The sequence below is a fragment of the Coccomyxa subellipsoidea genome (assembly GCF_000258705.1).
Source record: "Coccomyxa subellipsoidea C-169, whole genome shotgun sequence".
In the NCBI taxonomy this organism is placed as follows: Eukaryota; Viridiplantae; Chlorophyta; class Trebouxiophyceae; family Coccomyxaceae; genus Coccomyxa; species Coccomyxa subellipsoidea.
In genome coordinates, this window is record NW_005178025.1 from 1,128,238 (window position 1) to 1,141,368 (window position 13,131).

At 52.3% G+C, this 13,131-nt stretch overlaps 3 protein-coding genes across 3 annotated transcripts; 1 reads left to right on the forward strand and 2 right to left on the reverse strand.

The window, feature by feature from the left end:
• Positions 1 to 6: 6 nt before the first annotated feature.
• Positions 7 to 5,146, reverse strand: COCSUDRAFT_48855 (hypothetical protein; the record flags this gene model as incomplete). The annotated part of the gene is made up of 7 exons (XM_005644243.1): positions 7 to 668; positions 2,405 to 2,429; positions 2,649 to 2,719; positions 3,064 to 3,327; positions 3,634 to 3,735; positions 4,090 to 4,343; positions 5,071 to 5,146. 7 exons carry the CDS (start codon positions 5,144 to 5,146, stop codon positions 570 to 572), a joined length of 891 nt encoding a protein of 296 aa, XP_005644300.1. The 3' UTR covers positions 7 to 569.
• Positions 5,147 to 5,384: 238 nt separating this feature from the next.
• On the forward strand, positions 5,385 to 8,468 carry COCSUDRAFT_34233 (PLP-dependent transferase). The gene is made up of 9 exons (XM_005644244.1): positions 5,385 to 5,512; positions 5,626 to 5,695; positions 5,806 to 5,899; positions 6,012 to 6,169; positions 6,386 to 6,653; positions 6,925 to 7,088; positions 7,354 to 7,556; positions 7,707 to 7,801; positions 8,065 to 8,468. The coding sequence occupies exons 1-9, from the start codon at positions 5,478 to 5,480 to the stop codon at positions 8,289 to 8,291; spliced, it is 1,314 nt and encodes a 437-aa protein (XP_005644301.1). The 5' UTR covers positions 5,385 to 5,477; the 3' UTR covers positions 8,292 to 8,468.
• A 471-nt stretch (positions 8,469 to 8,939) lies between these two features.
• Positions 8,940 to 10,975, reverse strand: COCSUDRAFT_19282 (hypothetical protein; the record flags this gene model as incomplete). Its single annotated transcript, XM_005644245.1, has 5 exons — positions 8,940 to 9,203; positions 9,435 to 9,524; positions 9,833 to 9,967; positions 10,287 to 10,487; positions 10,850 to 10,975. The coding sequence occupies 5 exons, from the start codon at positions 10,973 to 10,975 to the stop codon at positions 8,940 to 8,942; spliced, it is 816 nt and encodes a 271-aa protein (XP_005644302.1).
• Positions 10,976 to 13,131: the final 2,156 nt, after the last annotated feature.

Here is a 13,131-nt window from a genome sequence, read left to right on the forward strand (position 1 = left end):
GCATTTGACTCCGAGTCAGCAGTATCACATCATCCGTGTTGACCGGTGCTATCATAGCTAGCTAGCTAGCTCCTGCCAAAGCTTGACTTCGGAAGCGCTTCTAGCATGACTTCGGAAGCGCTGCCAGCTAGAGTCTATCTGTTCAGGACAGCACGCTCAGATGGAGTCAGTCAGAAAGCTAATGTGCATCACTGTGGCAGCTGTCCGTCCGTTTGACAGCAAATTCAAATTCGCCGATCGCAAGAACTTGCAAGAGATAATCCAAGCGCTGTCCTTCCTCAGGTTGTCAACCGTCAGTAAGAGCAAGCAGCCAGAGTATGCACGCATGGCATGCATACGCCTTGCTTGAAGCACCTCAAACTTTTAATTGGGTTGGACTCTATTTCATTACATTTGAAAGGGCATTTCACCTGCCCTGTTCAACTTGACACACCAGAGTACTAGCAAGCCGATTTGAAGCCAATGAAACTCTTGCAGTCCCCACCAGAATTAATGCAGATTTTAGCGGAGTGCATCCAGAATTATCCCCTTTCATAGTCCTGTACAGTGCTGCCCAAGCAGTGCAGGCCTCAAAGATTCTTCAGGTCCTCTGCATTGCGGATGTGTGCAGGGATCTCATGCCTCAGTGGGTTCATGATGATGGGCTCATCAGGAGCCCCTTCCCGGTCCTGCACACCAAGCGAGCTCAGCAGCTGAGCAGCATTTACTGTGCACTGACATCAGAATTACCAAAAAATGAAGAACCTTGAGACAAACCCTGAAGTTACACGCAGCCATCCTACAACTGGCAAGAAAGAAGAAGTCAGTCAAGAGCTGCTGGAGGATTCGCACAGGACAAGAGCACCCACCATGCTCAGAAACCTCTCTTTCTCTGCCTCCTTCCACTTCCCATCGAAGCTTGGGATCTGGTGCAGCTCCCTTCCACCCAGAACTCTTCCATGAACCTGGAATAGCAAAGACAGTGGTAATGTGCCCCTGGTCAGTGGTTCGAATGGATATTTGTATTCATCTGATGGAATTTATTAAATTCTTTCTTGCCATATCAAGGGGCCCCTTGCCTGAAGCCACTGCAGAACTCCTGCTAGGGCAAAGGCCGCAATCGTTGGAGGAACAACCTGTACAAGGAAATGCGAATTTTGAAAATCTGTATTATGGCCCACGGCAAGAAATAAGTATGGCTTCATTGTCCATAACACAAATCTTAGACAGGACTTTCAGAAACCACAGACCAGCACAGTAGAATCGTGACCAATCGAACCTGTGAAAGGGGTGCGAACGTCATTTTGCACCGATTAAACGTCCCCAGCAAGGTTGTGATCTTGCCAAGAATGTTGTAGCTGCAAACAACGGTGCATAGCAGAGGAGCAGTTCCTGGACCGTACAGTGGTCCTGATCTGGCACCATGCAAGCATGGACTGCTTTGTCCAAACTCTTGGTAATGCCAGGCGTGCAGAAAGAGCAGAAGAAGTTCGCATTTTGGAACAATGCAGCGGGTTATTTTTTCCACTGTGGATTGTTACAGCCATGCCACCACCGCATTGCATTCACTCCGGCCGCCGGCAGTGCATGCATGCATCAGTGGTGATGGCGCACAATTGTTGCAACCTGTTGGACCGCAGGTCGAGCTGTGCAGCGCAGCTGTCACCATGACGGCACTAGGGCTCCATGCAGCCGTCATGTCCATGCCTTTGGAGGACCATCTATGAACTACTGAGTCCTCTTTAATCGTTCCTTCAAGAGCAAGTGCTGCTGGCGCTGGCCACAGTGCAATGCAGGGTAGATTTGACTGGACAGTGCATTATATGGTGACTTGTTCCATTTTCGCCCACCATCAATGGATCTGTTCACTGGCTGACTTCACAGTTGTCATGGTGATTAATTTTCTAAGGAAGCAAACAAGTCTTACAAATGACTTGAATATTCCCTCTATATACAAAAATACCCAGAAAGAACCCATCATCGTGCTGCGATCAATCGCAATGGGCAGCCAGAGCATCCCTCAGCTGGCAATCACTTTAAAAGACTGGCAAATAAATACAAGGCAACCCAATATGAAATGAAATGGCCACATTCAAGCAACCTGCAATGGCGGATGCTCACAGACAGTCATCTGTGCGGTGGAAGTATCTCCTCCAGAGCATTATTATCCTGTAAAAGACGCTGGGGGCAGCTGAGCCACCAGGCCCACAGAAATATCATCTTAGCGCAGGCGCATCAATGCGTGCTGCCAGAACCTAGAAAGACCAGTAGTCTCCAGGACCTCGTCAAGACAGACGCACTCCCCAGTGTGAAGCAACCAGTGAAATACTTCGTAAAGACTTCATGCATTGTGGATTCAGGAAGAGGCGTAGGAGGTCAGCTTAGACATGTCGCCATCCCTGGCTGCCTCGTAATTGGCGCTGACCTGAGGCCAGTTCACAACCATGAACCTGCAGCAGAAATCACCCAATTCTCACCACACTTCCAATTTTGATAGTATCTAGAAGTGCATCTACTAGGATCAGCAGAACTGCCTGTTCCATGCATTTTGTATCAGCTCTACACGATGTCTGAGATGCGCTAGCTGGGAGTTTACTAGATGAACAAGTCTCAGATAGGCACAGGACCAGGTCTGTCTGGCATCAGCAAGCAAAAAGAATGTGGCGCACCAGTCCTTGATGTAGTTGGCGCGCACGTTCTGGTGCTTCAGGTAGTATGCGTGCTCCCACACGTCAATGCCCTGCCACATCCATGCAGACCAGTCAAGATCCAAGTGCATTCTGCGCAATCCTGTGGTGACAACCATTTGCACTACACCCTGCCAAATGAAGCTCGTGACCCTGAAGATTCTTCACAAACCGCTGCATTCAAGAGTTGAATCTCCGCTTGCTTCAATCTGACAACCCTTGGTAGGAGCCACCTGACAGTTGGTACTGTAATACATATTTTAACTTATCATTACTTCACTAATCCATTTTAGAGCCCTGTTGGGAGCCCCCTGAGGCTCATTGGTCTTGTGGGCAGTCTTCCACTGCCCACATGTCATGTAAGGCAGAGCAGAAGCAGGGGCAGGCAGGGGCTGACCAGCAGGGGGGTGTTGCCGGAGTAGCCCAGGCCCGAGGACAGGGGGTTGTCCTGGTTGGCGGTGGGCTCCACAGCCAGAGCCTTGGTCTTGGGGTTGTATGTGAGCCACGCCCAGCCGCTACCAAAGACACCCAAAGCGGTCTCGGTCATGTTCTTCTTGAAGGCGCTGAAGTTGCCAAAGCTGTTGTTGATCGACTCGGCGATGTCCGCGGGTAGCATGGTGTTGTTGGTCGAGTTGGTCATCTCTGTGGGCATCATCAGGGTCTGCGCAAGAGCACACAGCAGTCCCTGTCAGCTTGATAATAGGTAGAGGTATTTACATCCCATGAGCACCAAGCAAACCCTGTCAGCTCGATCAAAAGCAACGCCAAGCACATGATAGGCCACAGATTGAACAACCAGGGCAGGTATCGACTTGCATTAGCACTTGTCCATTAGCGTACAATAAGTGTCTTGACATTATTACAAGACAGCAGGCGACAATCAATCACAAGCCCAGGAGTGTGCAGAAATGCAAAGTTCATTACTGGGTCAGGCAGGTAGGCATAGTATGGAGCGCAGGGAGTTTACCTTGAAGAAGATGAGGTGGTTGTAGATGCCGCCAGCATTGTTGCGGATCACCTTGGGCGTGCCCATGTTGAGAGCGGGGATCACATCCTCCAGCTTCATCATCTGTGCAGCACACAACCGCTCTTTAAACCTGTGAGCATCTGCAGACCCGCTGCAACTCTTGCATGCTCCGCACAGCCACATGGCAGACCAGCACATGCAGCGCTAAATTTCTGGTGTCAACTTCCACTGTGTTGCAGCCAAGATCTGGGGATACAAGCAGGTGAAAGATTTAAATTTCAAAATTGTGGGCACCCAAACAAGCGGGTGGTGTTGTGTTTCTGCAGCCATGTGGGGCCCTTTTCCAGGGGACATTTGCCTGGTATTAGGCTGCCCTGTCAATATAATGACTAGCCGGCTTGTGTGATTGTTTGATTCTCCTGCAGCAACGATGACTATCAGGAGCGATGGGCGCACCGCCAGGCTGGAGTTGGTGGATGCAGCGGTGTTGAGGTTGGTGTAGTAGGTGGCCAGGTGCTTGGTGAAGTGAATGGTGTTCGTGCGGTTGTCAATGAAGGGCTCTGTGGCGGTGTAAGGGTATGGCAGCGCAGGCTGCTTGAAGGTCATGGGCATCATCATTCCGGGGGCAGGGGCCATGGCCATGGACATGTCCATGCCTGGGGCCGGCGCCATCGTGCTCATCATCATGGAGTCGGCCAGCATGGCACGGCCTGCACAGCAGAGTGGCAGCTTCAGGGCATCGCTCAGGGTAGATGGGTGAACCGAACGCTCGGCGAAGGCCCCGTTAGTGCGTCCAGCATGTGATCGGCAGCACGTACATCCCATATGGGAGATTGATGATCATGCCTTCGCGAAGCTAGGCCGTCATGTATCGGAGAACGCGTGAGGTCGGCAGCGCCTGTTCTGTGTTAGCTGACTAGAACTCTGCGGGCTACGATAGCTGGTACAAGAAAGCAAATGTTTCAAGAAAACGATCTAGAAGCTAATATAGGGGATGGCATCGGTCCTAAGCCTTTCACACTAGAAGAAACACAATCACACCGTCTGTGACTAAAACATCAGTCGTCTCTCTATGGCAGCTCTGTCCCCACAGAATCCACGCGCACTCGGCACGATGAATCAAATGCGCACATGGTGCACATTTTGAAAAGTAGAGAAGGCCCAAACACAAAATATTCCCTTTCGGAAAATGACTTCTACAAAAGACGGAACGCGATTGATCGACTGTCACGGTTTCAAACTTGAGCAATCTCAAGGCTGATCAAAGGGTAACGGAAGATGACCATTCTTGTCTTCGTCTTAGCTTATAGGGGGTCCACTGCGACGACAGCTTCGAAACCTAGTACAGCAGCTATTATGGAACCCTCTGCGTTTCAACGTTGTGCGCACACAGCGATTGCTAAAGAAACTTTTGTAAGGTGAGCAAATGTTAATCACCTTGGGAAGCACTCGTGGAGGTGGCAAACCCGACAAATGCAAGCAAGCCGACCGTGGCAACTGCAAACGACACCATCTTGACTGTGCGTAGAAGATGGGTTGCGCTGTCTCCACAACCTGATCCTTTTGATCTGTCCCAGCACAAGCTCTTTGATGAGGATTGTTTTTAGAGAATCATGATTTTTCATGGATTTTTCCTGGAGTGCACCCACGACAACCCACGTGCACGTCACTCGCTGAGTCATTGTGCGAAGCTGCAGATGAACCGGATGTTTTGGAAAGTATTCTGTTTTGATGCGATTTTTCTAGGAGGTGACTGTACTACTTCCCCATTTCTTGTTAGCAATTGAACAAAGGCGCGTCTTTTGGGGAGGTTTATGAGAATTCCCAGCTTTGGCAAATTTGTGATGGCTTCACGCAGAGCGCTGGCAGTGATCAACGAGTATGGCTCCCTCTTATCTCCTATTTGCTCACATCACAGCGTACAAATATCCAAGCTTGCATTTATTGGGCCTATCTTGAACACATGCTCAAGATCATATCTGGCCATCCAAGGGATGGGAATGGTGGGATCGTGAACCTTGGAGCTGCAACTATGCACAACAGCAGATCGAGGAGCCCTGAGGTTTGTCACTTTAATACCACATGGCATATTTATCCTCAAATAACGAGCGTGAGGAATACTACAACGGGTTCATTACGTCAGACTCTTGTAAATAGGAAAGGGCTCTGCAGGTGTCAAAACGAGTAAGAAGCACAGATGATCCAGTCATGGTGCAAGCCCGCCGCCTCATTGGCGGAGTGCAGGGCGTTGCATCCCTGGCACAAGGTTTGCCCTGGTTGTCCCATTAATTGCGCATCATGACAAGCCAACTATTTGCAGCACTGTGCAGCGCTACGGTTCCCTTGCTACGCACATGCTGATAAGATGGAGGCTGCAGGGGCGGTATTCTGGGGACCCCCTCGGGAGGCCATAGCCGTGGCAGCTGAGCAGGCCTGCAGCGACCCTGCATACAGCCAGTATGGGCCCGATGAGGGCATGCCAGAGCTGCGCGCCGCGCTGCACACCAAGATCGAGGAGCAGAACGGCCTTCATGGGGTAAGTACTCTTTGCATGTTAGTTTTGCGAGCTGCCATCTCGCCCATGAGCAGTCAATACCATGCTTCCGATCATCTCCTCTCAGCCCACTTAATTAGGACACTCAGCATGTGATCCTGATCAAGTGAGCCTTTCCAGTGTCATGGATCATAAAGGCATGTAAGAGTAAGAATAGTTATGCTACTCAGGGGGTGAGTGCGGATCTTGTGTGTGCAGTACAGCGTCATTGTGACAGCAGGGGCGAACCAGGGGCTGACAAGTCTGATGCTGACACTGCTGGACCCCACAGACAGAGCGGTGCTGTTCAAGCCCTACTACTTCAATGCGCTCATGGCTCTCCAGATGACCGGCTGTGGGCAGACAGTGGCATTTGGCCCCAGCCACCTGGACACCTGGCGCCCGGACCTTGACTGGCTGCAGGATCAGCTGGAGGGGGCTAATCCCCCCAAGCTCGTCTATGTTGTCAACCCCGGCAACCCCACAGGTCTTGCTTTACCCCTTGAAGATGCTGGAACAAGGGAATACAAGATACATTTAGCATCCCCCTGGCTGGATTGCATATTGTGGATTAGAGCCAAGTCAAATCCTCTAAAAACTCAAAGATGTGGGATGCCAGATTGGACTTTGTGGATTACAATCCTTCAACATATTTCAGAAATGATGAGTGCCATCCGACAGCAATGTGCAAGGTATCTAAGGGCGAGCGGGCATGCAATTGTGAAGCAAAATTCAAGAAGGCGGGTGTGTGCTTGCAGGAATAACGTTGTCGAGAGAGGAGTTGGACCGTCTCACAGAGATGACAGCCGCGGCTGGGACGTGGCTTGTCCTCGACGAGACGTATGAGGAGTTCCTCTTCAGCGGACAGGAGCACTACTGCCCCAGCGGACCACATGTCCTCCATCTGTTCTCTTTCTCAAAGGTAATCCCCCAGTAAACTCCATGTATTCCGCAACAAATTCCGGCACTGTGCCTCTGCAGTACTGAGAGAAATGCAAAGGCAAACTTGTGCTAACATGTGCCATTGCGTTTATTTACACCAGACAATGGAGGACTGCTTGTGTATGCTAGCAGGCAGTGCACTTCCATGTCATATATCGCAATATATGCATTTAATTCAGAGTCTAGTAAAAATTGTCCCTTATGGCAGCGAGCCTCTCCTGAAGCTCCTTGTGTGCATGCTGCAGGCGCACGGTCTGATGGGCTGGCGAGTGGGCTACATTGCATACCCAAACTTTGATGGCTCAGATTACTTGGGGCTTCAGCTGGTGAAGGTGCAGGACACCGTGCCCATCCACAGTGCACACATGAGCCAGAAGGTTGCCCTCGGGGCTCTGGCTGCTGGCAAGCCGTGGGTGGTCTCCCAAATGGCCAGCCTGGAGCAGAACAGGTGGCAGCCATCACCTGTGCATCCCCTCAGATGTAATATTCTAAGCGTGCCTATACCTGCAAGACAACCTGCGCTGCAATAAACTTGCAATTATGAAGTGTGACTGATGATGAGGATGAGCCTGATTGGGAGGATGACTGCGTGGCGCAGGCAGACACTGCTGGAGGCTCTGGCTCCGTTGGGGACACTGGGCGATGGTATTTATGGCGGGGATGCCATCTACATATGGGCCAGGCTTCCTCCAAGTGTGCCTCTCATCCCATGTCAACTGTAGAAATGCTTGCTGCTCCCGTACTTAAGAATCCGAATTGGCAAGGGAAGCAAATCTCAGGTGCGGCAGCACAGTTGTACTAAGTGCCTTTTAGTACCTTACAACTACAACTCCAGCAGCACCAAGGCTGGAGTCTCTGCTTGGTAAATATCAGATGAAGATCAGATAAAGATCAGATAAGATCAGGTAAAGATCAGATCGTTATCAAGCCTCACATTGTAATCTCATGCCATGCAGGCTGCCAGGATGACAAAGCAGTGGTGACCTGGATGGTGCACGAACACAAAGTGAGCGTCATTCCTGGCTCGGGCTGTGGCTGCCCTGGCTATGTGCGCATAGCCTTTGGCAAGCCGGAGCCAGAAGCCTTCAAGGAGGCTGCCATCCGGCTCAACACGGCGCTGAAGCAGCTCTGTTCTGAGGGATTTCAGGTTGTGAAGCAGTGGCAGCAGCGCAAGCATCAGTGAGTACTGTCTGAGTTGAGCTATGAGAGCAGCATCAGCAAAGTACCATCGCGGTTCGGTTGGATCGATCCTGAAAAAATGATCGCTCCAGTGGAGATTTTGCTTTGTGCTGTTATGAGCAGTATCGTTACGGGAGCAGAATGTTTTCCAAGTCAACATTGTAATAACATACTTTTTGGTAATTATTTTCGTACAAGGTGCACAGCAATGTGCAGCTCACTGCAAACTGCCAGCCCAGGTGTCTCCTATCAGCCTCTGCTAGTCGAGAGATTCTACATATCACTGCATACAACCAGACTCTACAATCCTGACATCATGCTAGCGATACAAGGACCCACCGGAAGTCACCAACTGATCTGAATCATTGCAAGATGAGCAGCCGTCCACCAACCAAACATATCAGGTTTCTCTGTTGTCGCCTCTGACGCAAATAGCAGTGCTGCCAAATCTCAAGCCTCTCAACAAGGCAAATGGCACTCTAAATCACATTTCACAGAAACCTCAGTACAGTACACCAGCGGGACCAAGTGCATGGTTCCAAGGGGAGCACAAGAAGCAATTCTTCCTATCTTTTCACCCCCTTGGTAGCCCAGAGCCTGGCAGATCTGAGAACTCACTCTAATATCTAGGATCTCATTCAGATCGCCCTTCTCAGAGGTCGTCAATGCCCGAGCCGAGCTCGTCGCCGCCGCGGGGCAGAGTGGGCACATTTTTTAGAGTTGGGGAGTGGTCCAATGCGAGCTTGTAGCCAAAGTGGGGGATGGGATTGTAGTAGGTGTCCATCTGCTCCGACACATCCCACTGCTCCCCTGTGCTGGAGTTGCCGTGCTTGCGCACCCAGCCATTGCCAAAATGGTCCTCCCCCCACCACTGCTGGTGGCGGTCGCCCCCCGCCGACACAGTCCACGTCTCGCCCTGCGTGTGCCATCACAGAATTTCCCATTCAGATCTTGCCAATATGGAATTGACTGAGCTATTGTGTCCATTGATTGCTCTACTTCTCACAAATGGTCGATATCCCCGCACCATGCAAACCAGAAGGCCACTTTCATTTCTTTCACAACCTACCGCATTCATTGGATGCTTTGTTCTCTTGCGCATTGAGGCTTGTGGTGTGCAGCACAGGGTTGGCAGTGAGTAGCGCACCTGTTTGGAGCCAGCGCCGTTCTTGAAGCGCTCCTCCCACTTGTCCCCCCACTGCTCGTTGCCGCCGCCCTCCAGCAACCTTTCCGCCCACTGCGCGCACGTGCCCCACACACTCATGCATATTCAATGTCATACATGTAGCTCTGCATACTTCCACACAAAGTGCAGAGCCAGAGCTGGGCGCATGCAGCAGGTAGTGCTGAGTAGTGGAAATGTGCGGAGAGGAGATGCAAAGGCGATGTGGTCCATCGTGCTCCTGGGGCGGAATGTTTATCATATTGCACTCAAACAAGCCGCAAGGCAGCCTTTTCTCCCTGGCGCTCGCACTGTTTACATGCAAATGCATCTTCTGTTGGAGGTAGGAATGGGGGGTGGCGTGCCTTGTCAGTGTATTTGACGCAGCCGCCGTCGCCGTCGTAGTCTTCGCCCCAGCGCTCATGCCAAACGTTGTTCCCCTCCTTGCCCCACTTGTCGGCATACTTGTTGGCACGGCCCAGGCTCCAGTACTGCTCCCCCCACCGCTCCTCCCACTCCTCACCCTGCACGCACCAGCCACCCTTGTTTGAAACCGGCAGACCATGACCAACATGCCTCGCTGATTTGGAAACCTTTGCTGTGTCTGTAATTTCTGAAGCATGTCTAAGAAAAAATTTCCAGCTGGACAACTGCCAAACGGCACAGCCACTTGCAGCTTCAAAAAGTGCTCTGCAGGCCAGCTGCAGGCCAGCCCTAAGGGTCATCATGTCAGCTACAAAACAACACACTGCGCCATTCCGCAAAGTTACATCGTGGCTGGGACTCTGGAAATCAGTTCAGTTGCATTGTGCCAAGTCGCATGCATCAGCCTCGCACACAGCGCACCTTGCCATCGCAGGCCCATTTGTGGGCGGAGCGCTCGACGATAGGTTCGCCGTTGGTCTGGTCAAAGGCGATGGCCTCGCGCCAGGTCTCAAACCAGGCGGCGCCGTCCGCGCGGCAGCCGCTCTTCTCCGCTCCCAGCTCGCGCATGCCCGCCCAGTCGCTCTCCTCCCACCACCGCTCCTCCCACTCCACCTGCAAATCAAGCACAAGCACAGCGCACTTTCATGCTTCTGTCCTCATCTGTGACACTGGGAGCCACAATTACACATACACAAACGTGGGCCACAGCTGCAGTCATGATGTGTAGGTGAGAAGATTTCGTCTCTTTCACACTTGTGAAACAACACAAATGCCTTGAACACCCGTAAATGCTACTGTGACTTCTAGTGAAAGCTCGGAGACACTGCTCTCTTCCCAGTCTGCAGCAGGCATGAAAGTGTCAGAGTCAGTCTGAAGACCTGGCAAATTCTGTTGCTGGTATTTTCATCTGTGTGTTTCTGCAACAGCAGGCACTCTGGGACGTGCTGAGGGTGTGTTGGTTGCGGGCAGGGTACCTTGCCGGCGGCAGATACGCCCTTGAGACAGGTCCAGCGCCGCCAGAAGCCATTGGGCCCAAAGTCCTCCCCACTCTCGCGCAGGTACTTGGTGCCATCCGCCAGCTGGCCCTTGCCATCCTGCATCAGCTGACCTGCACACACCCACAAACACTTGTTCTAAGAATCCCCACCTTTTTTACATCATCTCCCTGTTATTGGGTGATTGAGAGAATGGCGGGTACGCATTCAGCCGCGTGGCTAGGTGTAATACGGGTATGGCTTACCCCCTCTACAGAGGCCATTTGGCTCCTTGACTAGCCAAAGGAAGGCATGAGACAGCATTTGTCTGTTATACAGCGCACCGGAAAGACACCAAAGAATGAGTGGCACTGCACCTGCTGAGGATGGTGCGGCTTCGGCGGTGACGGGGGCCTCCCCCCTCTGCGGCGGCTGGAAGGCCGAGGTGAGGTCCATGACCGATTGCAGCGGCGGCAGCGCCTTCTGCCTGGCAGCCTCTATGTCCTGAGCATCCTGCAGTACCCGAGACAAAGCAAATCGAATAATATAGAAGCATGAAACGGCAACACCCCTGCACTTGCTCTTTGGATTTAATATCCGGTGTGCGCTCATCAACTGTCAACTTCTTAGCTTCCATGCATGTCCCAGCTTCTGACTGCTTCACCCAAGCTTTCAACAATGGCTAGCTACAAAAACCAGCTAGCTGCAAGCTGCCATCTTGCAGCTTAATCGCAGCCCAGCACTAGCACGCACAGGTGCTTGCACAAGGAGGGGCACCAACTCGTGAACAGAAATGAGTACCGAGCAGGCAGCAGAGGGGGAAGGGCTGTTTCCCCTGATACTGACCTGTGAGAGGAAGTCCAGCATGCCGGAGGGCCGCTCGGCCAGTTCCAGCTCAGCGCTGGGGGCATCAGGCACGTTTGCGCGCGCCAGCTGCGGCACCCACTCCTCCGTGGCGCTCGGCCCCGCCTCCCCGCTGCCACCGCTCAAAAACCCCTCGGACCAGCTTGGCTGTGCGCTGCCGGTCCTGCCGGAAACCTCTGCCTCCTGCGCAGCACAGCATGTCTTGTTGACATTTGAATTGATTGCAGAGGCCGCTTCCACCTGCAGGTGAAGCTAGTGGCACGCAAGCAGACTTGGGCCCCTCCAAGGGCAGCCAAGAGCCAGCGCTACAGACCCTGCCTCCTCTGGCAGCACATCAGTGGGTCTCCCAGGTCTCAAGAGTTTCAAGTCTCTTTAGCAGTGAGATGGGTGCATGCCATGTTCATTTCAGGACTGCAGGTGCGTGCACAAGAGTCTGTGTGAGGGAAGGCTATCATGGGCTGGGGAGGGGTCACCTCGTCAACCCAGGACATGCTGCCCCGGTCGGCCGCCAGCAGACGCTCAAGGTCGGCGCGGCGCGCGTCCTGGTCGTCCTCCGGCCGGAACACATCCGCGCTCCTCAGATCCCGCCTGGCAGCGCCAAAAACATGAGAGTTCAATCGACAACCCAATGCTAAATTGGGCTGGGATGCTGAAAACGGCACTGGCAGCGTCACGGCGGTCTCAGTTCTCTGGTTTCTCATTGGCATCTGCAATGCCTGCATTTACGAGGCTGTGTGCCAAGGCAATCTGCGGTCCCGAACATGTGTCGGAACTGGTGAGGGCCCACCTCGAACTGGCATATGAGAATGTTCCTGAGCGCTGGGGCTGCGACTGCTGCCGCTTGGCTTCAAGCGCTGACCGTGCTGCATCCAGCGCTGCTGTCTGCATTCAACAATTACTGATTTAAAGAAAAGAAGGTAGTCAAAGCACATGCTGAAAGGGATTCCAATCCTAAAAGGAACTGCATGGTATTGCCAAACTGAAGAAATAATTTAGCAAGGCAATGTGCACACCGCTCTCCTCAGAAGCTCCTCAGGATCAGGCTTCTTCTCTGTTCCATTGGTATCCCCCCCTCCAGTACCCTTTTGTGCATCTGATTGCTTGGGTCCAGACTGCAGAGGCAACACAATTGTGCTCTTTGCAACATTAATGCAGGTGCACTCTACGATATGATGACTCCTGTTGCCTGCTTTGAGCACGCAGATTTCAGAAGGCAAAATGATTAAGGCAACATCAGCAACATCCTTTTCTAGATGGGTAGTACACACCTCAAACGCAATGAGATCTGACAGCGAAACCGCTTCCTTCTCATCATTTGGAGCAGCTCTGGCTAGGACGACCTCTCTGCGCCCCGGCCGATGTCTGGTCCGTATAATTGTTCGACCGGATGGAGCAATCCATCTTGTCCCCTTACAAGC